Source organism: Megalobrama amblycephala, linkage group LG19, assembly GCF_018812025.1.
Source record: "Megalobrama amblycephala isolate DHTTF-2021 linkage group LG19, ASM1881202v1, whole genome shotgun sequence".
NCBI classification, from domain to species: domain Eukaryota; kingdom Metazoa; phylum Chordata; class Actinopteri; order Cypriniformes; family Xenocyprididae; genus Megalobrama; species Megalobrama amblycephala.
Window position 1 is genome coordinate 38659298 of NC_063062.1, and position 13669 is coordinate 38672966.

The window sequence follows — 13669 nt, forward strand, 5'->3', positions numbered from 1 at the left end:
TGAATTTTTTTAATAACTACACAGTTTGAAAGCTGGGACTTTGTTTAATATCATAAGTATCCTGCTCTGTCTCGTCTGTCGATGTGTTGTCAGTTTCCTCTTTGCTCCGCAATGTATTTTCCACTCTGTGTGGCGTGACAGTGCCACGGCTTGTCGGACAAAGCAACAGTAACTAAGGGGGGCGGGTCTTTGTGAAAGGTCAAGTAGTTTACAACAATGATGGCTGTTGAAGAACTGAGATGTGTAGATTCCGCCATCGCGTCCGTTATAGAAGATATCGGCAGCGCATTAATTTTAAAAAAGGAACAGAGGACCGCGATCAAGGCATTTGTCGATGGGAAAGATGTCTTTGCCGTCCTTCCTATGGGATTCGGCAAAAGTTTGATTTATCAGCTGGCCCCGATGGTCGCTAAGAAGAGTTCTGTTGACAACTATGCGTCGCTCAACATACGTCACTTACTCTGTAGCTCTGATTGGTTGTAGGTCTATCCAATTGAGGTCTTTCCTGGATCGGTTGAAATACGCCCCCATAATCAAAGCCCAATGGAGCAGTATCAGACTCATATTCAAACTAGAATTGAGTATGACCACGTCAGGCTAGTGTAAAGCACAGCAAGACTGGACATTTTCAATGTTGGGCAAGCATCTGCATTTGTAGGGCTGCACAATTTATCACGATTAAACTGCACGTGATTTGGCAAAGGCTGCGATTATTTTATGCGCAGCTTGTCAGAGCTGTACGGCTCTGTGATCAGTAGTAAATGCTTCTCCATCTGAAAGCCAGAGGGCGCAGAAACTGCAAATATGCCCTGCCGCAGAAGAAGATAACTTCTTCATATGGCTGTAGCTGAATAAACAGAAGATTGAAACGCTTTGATTAAACATGACTAATAAACACATGACTGCCTTATTCTGTGTAAGAAGCCACATAATCTCACAGAAGGATGCTCAACTGTCATTATGAAGTGAGTTTGGAGTAAAAACATGTTAAGATGTTAATGAATGCTTCTCATGTCTGGAAATATGTTTGACGCGTGTTGCTTTTTCAAATGTACGTTATAAGCGACTCAAACTCGCAGTGCTTTCAGATGGATTAGCATTTGGAGCCATACTTCATTGACAAGCTGCGCATAAAAAAGTAATCATGAATAAAAGTGTGATAAATCGTGCAGCCCTATGCATATTTGCATTCTTTTTCAGAGCATGTTTCTGGCTGTAATGGTATTCTGGTACCTCGCTCTTGCAGTATAGTCATAATCATTAAAATTAAGGAGATCTTTTTTGTTGGGAAACCAAATGTAGCTCAACTATCAGTTCTTTGAAGGGATAATTCACCCAAAATGAACATTTTTGTCATCATTTACTCACCCTCAAGTTGTTTCAAACCTGTATGAATTTCTCTCTTCTGCGGAACACAAAAGAAGATATTTTGAAGAATATGGGTAACCAAACATTTGATGGGTCTCATTGACTTCCATAGTATGGAGAAAAAAAAATACCATGGAAGTCAATGTAGTCAATCAACTGTTAGTTTCCAAAATTCTTCAAAATATCTTCATTTGTGTTCAGCAGAAGAAAGAAATTTATACAGGTTTGAAACAACTTGAGGGTGAGTAAATAATGACAAAATTCTCATTTTTGGGTGAACTATCCCTAAGTACTCAGTGCTCATTTTTGCATTGAGTTTCAGGGTGTTGTTTGACTTGCACACAGCCAGCGATCAGAATGGCAGTATTGGATTATCATTAACAGGGCTTGTTATGTCAATACATGACCTAACACAGATTTGTTATCAAGGCTAACCCTAACTTTTAAGACCTTAATTAGTAAACTTTTAACAAGCACAGTATTCCTACAGACACCTATCAACATTTTTTTAGTATGCTTTAAACAGATTGCTTTTACAATTCTTTGGAAAGGTTTTCTTAATGCTGACCTGACATAAAACAATATGTTCTCAGTTAAAGAGCAACAGCTTTCAATCTATATAGTGTTTATCAGCTAGTTATTCATATTCCTAAACCTTGTCACATTCTCAATACCAGCTCATGTTTGCGTTTGTAACCCAGTTACCCAGCAGTGCCTCAGAGTTTGGTCTCATGGGAGCAGAAGAATGGTGTCAGTGTAGTCACTGAGAGACCCGTTAATTAATACACTACACAAATGAGTGAACAATTTCACCCACTGTGACCGGCTTAAAGATGTCTGTTTAAATTTTTTTTGTTGTTGTTGAGTGATTTGTATTTGATGCATGATTTTTCAGAAGAACACACCAAGGTAGTGTGTTCAATTCTTTATATCTTAAATACACTGAAAATGAGCACATTTAATAAATAAATGTAAAATATTTCAGTGTGCAAAACAGTAGGCGGACACAAATGTTAGTGTAGTGAAAAGCTGCACCACGCTACATTCGCATGCTAAAATATTAATTTCAGTGGCCAGGCTGGCGGTGGAGAGGGAGGGTGAGAGAGGGAGGAGGGAACTGTGGGATAGGAGGGGAAGGAGGACAGAAGCGCGGGGGGGGCGTGATGCGGCTCGGATTCCACCGTTACCAAGGAACAGCGACAGGAAAAACGGCGTTGGTGTCAGTACGAGAGTGTATGTGAGGCAAGAGGAGCTGCGCGTGTGTGTGTGTGTGACACAAAGAGAGAGTGAGAGCGACGGCTTAGCTGAGATCGGCAGCGTGCGTGTAAATGAGTGTGTGTGATCGCACTCCAGATACAACCTATAAATGATGAAGGCATGAGCAACGCCAGGAGACCGCAGGGACAGAGGTGAGTTCAGAGATGGAGATGATGCAGAAAAATTTTACTTAAACCACGTGTGCCATTTTTCTGTTCATATTTCACTTGTCCTGTCTAAGATGTTTTTTCCTGTCTAATATTTAACACGCATTGTCTCTCACGAGTCATGACACGCATGCACAGATGCTGGACACTGCATATGGTGTTTAATGTCACTGTGTCCAGCGCAGACAGATGTTTGCCATGGAGGGATTTACAGGAGCAGAGGCAGGCGGTGATTTTACTCTTATCGTGGGGGGATGGGGAAGCTGTAATAACTGGATTCAGATGAATGTTTTTTTTATGGGGATTTTCATAGCAGAGAAGTTGCATGTGCTTGCGTTGTGTCCCTGTCCTTGTGCTTGTACAGTGATTTAGACAAAGCAATGCAGAAACAGGAGGCAGACAGACAGATGGAGAGACATACTCAGGGGGTGACTGCAGATGAATGAATGATACAGGAAAATCAGACAGACAGCGACAGACTGTTGGACCACAGGGTTCACGAATCTGCTCACTGGTGACAGACTGTCTGTGCGCATGCATGCATCGGCTGATATGAATGATTGATGCTGTAGGCTACAGTAAAGAAATGGTCAGCAGTAACTAAAAGGACACTTTAGTTAGAGCTTTTGTTTTATATTTCAATAATGAATCGAATTGAATTGATTCAGAAACATGATACACACATTTACATTGACACCAACATGAAGCCATACGGTACCATAGACTTCTATTGTTTAGTATAAAGCTATTGTGAGTCTGTAATGCTACAGACTGACTAAAATCCTAACCCTTGTGATGGAAATATTTTATGTCAACATGAAACATTTTCTGTACATGTTCTGTACATGTACAGTTTCTGTTTCATGTTGGAAAATGTTTCATGTTGACATAAAATATTTCCATCACACCCTTTTCCTAAAAAGAAACTTTATGCATTTTAAAATATAAAAATGCAAATGAATCCAAAGAATCCAAATGAATCCAAATATTTATGGATCCATCAGATGTAGTTTTTTAATTAAGGACGTGGGGATTATCCCAGTGTATTTATTTTATTTTATTTTATTTTATTTTATTTATAATACTTTTTAAAAATGTTAATGATTTTTATTTAATTTATTTTGTTTTTTGTTTTATTTTATTTATAATGTTTTTTAAAAATATATATATTTTTTATTTTAATTTTTAAATTATTTTAACTTTTATTTATTTAAAATTCTTTTAAATTTTATTTAAAAATTTTATTTATTATATATTTTTATTTTATTTATAAATGGTTTTTTAAATGTGTATTTAATTTAATATTTTAATTAAATCTTTTTTTTTTTTTTTTGCTGACTTCAAGTATACTTTAGTAATATATACACACCAACCTATTATGCATCAACACACTTCTCAGATTTTAATTGTAATTTAGTAATTAAAGCATTTTATTAATCCCCAAAACTGCTTGAACCTTTTTAAAAGGTCTGCTGTGCATTTAAAATATAAGATAATATTTATCCTGTTCTGTTGCAGTTGACTTTACATTCTTTTATATTTGGGGTCTCAAAGACTTCAAAGCATTATGTGCAAAAATGTTAAAGTAAACCTACATTATACATTAGCCTATTAATTTTTGTTCATTATAACTAATCAAAAAGACTTTTGATTAGTTATAATATCAACTAAAAATTAATCATAATTATGTCAGATAACACTTAAGCAAAACATGATCAGGTCACAGTGTCTGAATTTTTGGTTCCAAATTTTTTATCAATTTTACTGGTAGTCCACTGTATGAAGAATTTTTGGGTATAATATGTCATAGTGTACTTTATTTTGCTATCCTCACTTACATAAATGAACTATAGTGTATAATATTATAGTGTTATCAAATATCAATGTCTGAATTTTTTATTTTTTTTGTATATTGTGTGTTCGGAGTACATTCAGGTGCGTGTAGTGTTTTGAATGCTGTTTTAAGAGCAGTCTGTCTCGACCAGCAGTTGGTGTGTACATGATTTTTTTTGTTTCTGTGACTGTGGGTAGCAGAACTAAAATAGAAGCTGAAGCACCGGGGAGAGAGAGAAGCAGAAGTAGGCTAATGAGATTCACACACTCCGCTGTGTGTAAGTATGCTGCTGGAGATGAAAACCATGTCAGTGTGATGGGAATAACCTAGCTCTTCCTCAGCTAAACAGTCATTTACAACAGTGTTACTCAAGAGCTTGTGAAATGCCCATCTGTAGGACTTGATGAAATGAATATGTGTGGTGTATGGTTTCATCAGGGGACTGAAGCTGATCAGTGGTTTCATTAGAGCAGTCAGTGTGTGCGAGATCCTCCCAGGAGACCACCGTGAAACATCAGAAGGGCCTGAGTGTTGTTTTACCAGTGATAGAGCATAAGAGAGAGAAGGAGAGGGAAAGGCTCTGGGATAATTGAGTGTTTTGTTGTTTACTGTGACTTCTGTTGGATAATTAGTTGCTGTGTTTGTTTGTATATGATAGATCATCATCTGTCTGTACACCCCTGAAATGAATCCAGTAATTGTTAAAGAGTGACTCACATCAGAATCATGAGGTCTGATGTTGGTGTGCCATGTACGGCTCCCTCTGGTGGTCAAAACATCTTTATTAAAGGGGACATGTTTCTTTATGCCAGAATTTGAGAGACCATTAAGAGTACACGTGTTTTCTATCTCTAAAAGCACATTTCAGCACTTAGGTTTCTTCTCAGATGGATTATGGACTAACTTTGGGTTGACTCGACAGGAAGCTAAAAGTGCTCTTCTACTTGTTTGAATAAAAAACAAATGCTTCTAGAGATTTCCTCAGTGCTAACTTCACTTTTCTGAGCCATTTTAGCAGTGATGTTTATGCTGTCTTCATATGCTATTGGAAATGTCCTGCTTCCTAAGACATGATTATGAGCTCCTCACATTCAAGTGCTTTGTTGTCGGAAAGAACCGGACTCATTGAGGACACAAGGTTTATTCTTGCCTATTTATTGAGAAAATCTTATTAAAGCCAAAATTATATTTAGCATCCCATTCATGGACAACCATATTAACATTCACCCTACTAACATTGTCAGCTTGCTATAGCTCTTGTCGAAAAAATACTAATAAAGCATACCTGTCACAGCTACAATTGTTCTCTCCACCTTGTTTACTATTTCACTACTTTTCACTACTCTACAAATGCTTTTCTTTTGAATTTTATGTTAATCAAAGAATCAGAAATATTAAGCAGCAAAACTGTTTTCAATATTAATAGCCTAAATTTTTCTTGAGCAGCAAATCATCATATTAGAATGATTTCTGAAGGATCATGTGACGCTGAAGACTGGAGTAATGATGCTGAAAATTCAGCTTTAACATCACAGGAATAAATTAAATATTAAAATATATTACAATACAAAGCATTTATTTTAAATTGTAGTCATTTCTAACAATTAGGGCTGCGACAATAAATCAATGCTTCTTGATTCGTGGATTGATTCTGAGATTTTCCGAATGCATCGCGATTCTCTGTTGAATCGATTCTAAGCTTAGTTTTTAACAGCAGATGGCGCTCTTGGCTGGTTTTTAAATGCACGCTCAAATGCTCATGAAGAAGAGCGCTCGTGCGAGTCTGAGAAAGTACTTGCACCTCAGAATGCTTTTATGACACGAGATTAAAGTAAACAGCCCACTGCAAACATACTTGTAATTCGCTTCAACCTTTTTGAACTTTATGAATGATTATTTTAGGTTTAAATGGTGTAAGGAATTGGAAGCAAGCAGAGTACAGCTGTTCCTAAAGCACACATTGCCATCTGCTGTTAAAAACGAAGCTTAGAATTGATTCGAGAGAGAATCACGATGCATTCGGAAAATCACAGAATCGATCCAGAATCGATTTGTGATGCATTGATTTATTTTCCCAGCCCTACTGACAATATTACAGTATTTGCCTGTAATTTTGACCATGCGGTCTTGGTGAGCAGAAGAGACTTCTATCAAAAACATGAAAGAAATCTTACCAGCCCCAAACTTGAAAGGTAGTGTGAGTTTTTGGCCACTGTGTGAGCATGAGGAAATCTGCTGGAACTATGCAGATGTTTTCCAAAATATCAGGTGAAAGTGAAGATTTCCAGTGCAGGGATTGGACTTGGATCAGTCCAAAAATGCCTGTCCTGCCATCGTGGTGGAAAGAGGTCATTTGCTGGCAGCTTAAAGGATTATGGTTAAAATGAACTTGAGGCAAGCTGCCTTATCTATGTAGAGAGAGGTGTAGACACAGGACGTCTTCACTAACCTGTTAGTAAACAGGTTCTTTTCTTTTCTAACAATATGATCAACATGAACATCATTTTGAAGATGTGGAGCGTTTAAGAGCAGTTTGTATGTTGTTGTGACTGGAGAGGATAAAGATGTTGTGTTGGATGGGATCTCTCATTAACAAGGGATGGCTGGACTGGGATCAGCCGGGGCATCTTCAGGACTGCAGGAAAGCTGGATTCATGGTACAGCAGGACTGTGTGCATGTGTTGAAGTCAGTGAGAGAGCAGCATGAATAGAAGCTATGTAGTCTTCGAAGGGTTTTCTGTGTTCTAGGAGGATTAGTTTCAGCATGACTACCGTGTGTTGTTGGATCGAGACTGATAGCTTATGCTGCTATTCAGTCGTCACCACTAAATTTCAGCATCTGACCTTTTTTTTAGGCCCAGACATAAGTTAAATCAGCCAATGACCCCTTGTACTATGATGACAGAGTGGTTTTCTGTTGACCACTTACTAGCTCAGGCTGAATACTTGGAGAGATTCATGATTATCCTATTAAAAGCTTTTTTTTTATTCATGCTGCAGTGCTGAAATGGGTAATGCCTAGGTTATATTTCATCACAAAATTGAAAGCTGTTTTTTTTTGCATTGTTCACCTACTTTTAGTGATAATTAAGCACCCCCATTCTCATGATCTTGGCAGTAAAAATAGCCTATTGTAATGCGTATGTTTTTAATGTTTTTGAAAGAAGTCACTTCTGCTCACCAAGGCTGCATTTATTTAATTATAAATGCAGTAAAAATGGTAAGTTGTTCCAAACCTGTATGAATTTATTTCTTCTGTTAATAAAGGAAGATATTTTGAAGAATGTCGGTCACCAAAGTTGATGGACCACATTGACTTCCATAGTATTTTTTCTATACTATGGAAGTCAGTGGGGCCCATCAAATGTTTGGTTACCCATATTCAGGTGTAAATGATGACAGAATTTTCATTTTTGGGTGAACTATTATAACCCTTTAATTTCTTAAAAAAAAAAAAAAAAAAACTTCTTGGTGACCAAAAACTTTTCTATTAAATACTGCCAATGCATCGTTGTTGTTGTTTTTTTTTTGTGAGCAGATGGGGTCTGTTTGTAGAAGACACCATTAATAGTCAGTTGTTCAGTCATTGGGTGGCCAGGTTCTTTTGTTGTCTGTCTGTCTGCAAGGAGCCTAATCCTCTTGTGTCAGTGTGACCTGTAGCCCGTGCACTCTAATCTCATTTGTCATAACAGCATTTGTGGTTATGGCCCTGAAGTTTGGTCATTTGAACAAGTTCTGGTCACGTGACTACAGGGAGACGTGGGCATCATGCAGAGATTTCTGCAGCGTTACACCTCTATGGGCCCTTTTCACTTTTCCAGGGTTCTCAGAAGCAGAAGTTAAACTTTTATAGTGAAATTATATGTTCAATTAGCGTTGCACACCTGTAGGTCATAGATAGGTGCGTAGGAAAGAAGACTAGTGTAGTCAAATTATGAAAAAAAACAAGGAAAACCCTGCACACTATCAACTTGCAAAACCGTAAAAAAGTTCTTTATTGGCAACGTTTCGATCGTATGATCTTCATCAGGCATCCTGAAGGCATCCTGGATGCCTGATGAAGATCATATGATCAAACGTTGCCAATAAAGAACTTTTTTACGGTTTTGCAAGTTGATAGTGTGCACTATCAACTTGCCAAGTTGATAGCAAGTTGGTAGTGTTTTGCAAGTTGATAGGGCTTGAATTTCATCATGGGATTGCGCGTATTGTTTGTGCTCACACCCAAAGTGCGCCACATAAAGCCACCTCTCAGTATTAAATAGTTCTTTTTTCACTGTTAATTGCACTTAAACAGTCAAATACACACAAAATAATGTCAAAATGCCGGTCTTGGCGAGTATTCACATAAACACACTCAGTTATGTTTTAAGTGAATGTAAACAGTTGAGAAAGAAAACGCATGTGTAACAGTATAATGGATCTGTGCGTTAGGTCTTAAAGTGACAGCAGCCTAATATACCTGCTGCCAAATTATGGGATAATATTAAAAATATCTATATGGCATTTTTTCCCCATGGTATCTGTCAAATTTGTGGCCAGTGAAAATGCTGAGTGGCTAGTAACTTTGGAAAATCACTAACACAGTGGCTGGTGAGCAAAAAAGTTAATGTCAAGCCCTGAGAAGCAGTGTTTAGAACGACAATAACCCAGGGTTAAGTGCATTGTGAAAAGCCCTAAATGTTCATTATTAGGGTGTTTATTGGATTTTGTCTGTTTACAGCCAGTCCAGCGGAGTGGTCTGCTCGGCCCTGCGGTCATGTACAGCACACGAAAGACCTGGGACGTCGGACACACCCCCTGCCTGCAGGAACTCTGGAACAAAGACCTCTCATTGGATGGTAAGCACTGTCACATGAGTGGACTTAAAAACCGGTGTGGCAACATTTTTCAGAGGATAGTTTGAATGTTTGAGTGTATGTGGTGGGGTTAGAGAGTGGAAGAGAGAGATATAGAGCAGGTGTGTGTATGTGTGAGAAAGAGAGATAGAGAGAGAGAGAGAGAGAGGCCTCTCTGGCTCAGTCATCAAGGAGAGCGCGAGGGATGCGGTCTTGCCCGCTGACAAGGAGCAACAGAGACAGACGGATTGGGACTGAATGCAGAGCAACATGCGCTCTGTCCAGGTACAGAAGGGTAAATCTCCTTAAAGACGAGAGGAGGGCTTGAACACTAGGACTGTTGTGTGTGCGCGAGAGAAAATATGTATGTGTGCTAATGCGCTCCGTGCTGCACGGGACAATATAACAACAGGGACAGCAATTGTGTGAGAAACAAAGACTAAAAAGGGAAGCAAACAAAGAGGAAAAACAGGGAAATGTCGAGGCAGAGTGCTGGTGGCTGGTTTTTGCAGTGACAGATTTGCATTCAGTCTGACACTCTTCCACGAAAGCGGCTCTACTGCTGTGTCATCGCAAACCGCACCAGCGAGAGGCTGCACGTCGCATCTGTGTGAGTGTAAACGAGAGCTATTTTGCAAATAAAACGGTAATTGTTGTTTTTTGGTAAGGTTCTGGGCCACAAGAAATCCAGGTTAATGCATCACTCGCAGCAGGCTGTTATCTTATCATGTGTTACTGGTTTCTATGGTGCACACAGGACCTTCACCAGATTGATTGATAATGTTTTCACTGCATGTTTAGCTTGTAAGGATTACTTCACCCAAAAATGAAGATTCGCTCATCATTTACTCGCCGTCCGGTTGTTCCAAACCTGAAAGATTTCTGTTTCTTCCAAGTAACACAAACAGAGAAATTATGAACTTTGTTTTTTACGTTTTAATGCAGTTATTGATGACTAAAGCTCTGAAGCTTCAAAAAGGAAACCAAAAGCACAATAAAAAATCTGATAAAAGTGTCCGCAAGACCAAGGACGCTTGCAGGAAGCCTGGCAATTTTTTTGCAACTAAAAATAGTTCACTAAAAAGTTCAATATATGCTCATGTTAATAATTCAGCTGAGATAAATTTATAATTTCTTGAGTATGTCTAGCATTTATGTAACTATTTTGCACTTCTATTAGATGAGAGACTCTTCAGACCAAACCATCAGTGAGAAATTTGTCTCTAGACACATTTTAAAACGGAAATGACAAAAAGCAACAAAATGGTCAAAGACATCTATGTTCGCATGAAAACGACACAGACACAAAAACAAACGGCTGCTTATTCATATGACACAGAAGTAGCTGAATTTTCTCAGTTACCTCCCACAAAGTAGCCTTTTGTTTATATTGTTTGTAGGTGAATATCTACTTCATGTTCTCGATACTGTTTTATATGCTGACAGAGAAACCACTTCAGATGATTCATTGAGAGCACAGTCTGAACAAATACAAATTGATTCAGACCGTTTTAAGAAACCGTTTGTTCAATTCAATTCCACATCGCTGGTTCAGTCAACAGAAATATGGGAGGCGCATAATAACTGCTGAAATATTTGCAGTGAAGACATTTCTCAGTTCAGTCGGAGCGCTCGTGGTACAGTGCGTACAACCGTACAGCTGTAGGTGCCGCTGTACAAGACTCTTGACCTGTATTCCAAATCTTCTGAAATCATGCAATGGTTTTATGTGTGGAACGGATGGAAATTGAAGCTGTTATTAATTGAAGATCTTGACATTCACTTCTAGATCCCCTTGTGTGTTCATGAGAATGATTGCGTGAATGAATCATTCTTTTGAGTTTATTTCTCAAAGTTTTGCATCTAATAATTTCAATTTATTTCAGCTTTGTTAATTTAACAGAAATGTTTTCAATAGTTTTAGCGTTAGTTAACAATAACCCTGATCTGGACTACTTTCATGGTACTTGTGGGCCATTTCTTCCAGAAATATATATATATATATATATATATATATAATTAAAATATAATTTAATAAAAATAATAGCAATATTTACAGGTAACACTTTACAATAAGGTCCCATTAGTTCAGGGGTTTTCAAACTGGGGTACGAGGACCCCCAGGGGTCCTCCAGGAGGTTCTAAGGGGTCCCCAGAAAATTTCAGAGAGTAATAAGACAAAGCAAAAATGGTTTAAAGTCTACCGAACATTCTAAATGTTTCTCTCCTTTCTTGCCATATGCATATTTTCCAGAGTTGTATATGTTTGCTTTGTATCTTTCCAATGAGTTTTTCTCACTATAGCCCCCTTTATCTTGCTCACCGGGGTTGTAAGGCAGTATTCATAATGTAGTACGAAAGCTGCTTACATACATTTATTGTGAAAGTTGCTTATACTAATAATTTTTAATTAAAAATGTCCTCCTTGGGGGGTTTATATATCCAACATTAAGTACAGCCAATTTAAGTTTAGAAACAATATTTTGTATTTATAATGTCACACACTTACTATATATCTTAAAGTTTAGATTTTTTTTCTTACATAAAAATATATAGATGGATTTTAGGAAGGGGGTCCCTCATAAAAGGTTCATCATATTTGGGGGTCCTTGGCATCATAAAGTTTGAAAACCCCTGCATTAGTTAACATTAGTTAATGCATTAACTAACAGTAACCAACAATGAGCAATAATTTGTTACAGTATTTATTAATCTTTGTTAATGGTAGTTTGTAAAAATACTGGTCATTGTTAGTTTGTTTGCTCAGTTCCATTAAATATTAATAGATGCAACTTTTGATTTTAATAATGTTAGAAAATGTTGAAATTAACATTTAAGATTAATAAATGCTTTACAACCTAAAGCTAAAATAGCCCGTTTTCACATATAATGTTTTTTTTTATTATAAAATTCTCTAACAATGTGCTTCTTCAAGTGCAAGGTGTCATTTTTTTCAGAAAACTGGCTTTCAATAAATTAGTTATTGACCATTAATGTATATGGTGAGTTTGTAAATAGAATTTAAATAGACGAAAATAAAAAAGAATAATACATTTTCTGATTTTTATTTAGAAAAAAAAAGAAAAATGATGATCGAAAGAATCTAACACTTCAAACTTGAAAATTATGTAATTCTAAAAATGTCATTTTGTGACACTTGGGTGCACAGTTTTCATTCAGGAGAATTTTTTTCTGAGAAACAAGTAGGTGAACTCAGCATGTTTCCTAAATATCTGCAAACATATCGGGATATTTTTATGCTTTATTAAAGTAAAAATCTTACATGGAGCCCCTTTAAGATTAATAAATGCTTAAAATATTTTCATTGATAGTTCATTTTAGCTAATGTAGTTAAGGAATGTTAACAAATGGAACCTTAATGTAAAACATTACCTATTTACTTTTGTCGTAATGATAACCATATTTACTGTTTGTTCTTGTGTTTTCTTCAGCGAGTTCCCTGGATATCCTGATGAGTGATGGTGAGGAGGAGAGCTCCTTTCTCTCGTTGCCCAACTCTGTTCTTCAGCGCCACTGTTTGACCCCTGACCTCTCTGAAACGGCAACCTCAGAACAGCAGCAGCTGCTGATACAGGTACGACCCTGCGAGTGGTGTTCGCTAAGACGAGCACAACCGTTCTGATTGTTCATACTAAGCATTCTGGGATTTTTGTCATTATTGAAGGATCATCCTCTTAATTGGCTAAAGATTCAGCATTAACCTCCTGCCTGGACAATATTATTACTTGTGCTCACTAAGGCAAGCATCACTATTATTGTTGCTCATAACTAGATTTAGGGATTTGCTTCTAAAAACCTTCTAAAAACCACCAGCACACTTTACTAGCCTGAATATCAATGGTCTGGCAACAACTCATTTTCTACAGATTCTCTGTATTGACCATTTACACTACCGTTTTGTTTTTTTGTTTTTTTGAAAGAAATGAATACTTTTATTCAGCAAGGATGCATTAGTTTGTAATCAGTAAAGACATTTATAACATTCCAAAAGATTTCTATTTCAAATAAGTTCTGTTCTTCTTGAACAAAAGAGAAATGCATCCATAAAAATATTGAGCAGCACAGATGATTTCACCGTTGATAATAATCAGAAATGTTTCTTGAGCAGTAAATCAGCATATTAGAATGATTTCTGAAGGATCATGAAGACTGGAGTAATGATGCTGAAAGTTCAGCTTTGATCA

General features: G+C 37.2%; 1 protein-coding gene across 4 annotated transcripts in view; it reads left to right on the top strand.

Moving 5' to 3' along the window:
• kifc3 (kinesin family member C3) overlaps positions 1–13669 on the top strand; it is a 55393-nt gene that overhangs the window by 18481 nt on the left and 23243 nt on the right. For 3 of the 4 annotated variants that reach the window (XM_048168213.1, XM_048168211.1, XM_048168212.1), the window contains exons 2-3: positions 9350–9467; positions 12917–13059. In XM_048168213.1, the coding sequence (XP_048024170.1) occupies positions 9386–9467; positions 12917–13059 (225 nt within the window). In that variant the 5' untranslated portion in view covers positions 9350–9385. Of the gene's footprint in view, positions 1–2602; positions 2778–9349; positions 9468–12916; positions 13060–13669 lie in introns of those variants that run through there. The other variant, XM_048168214.1, reaches the window with a different exon arrangement.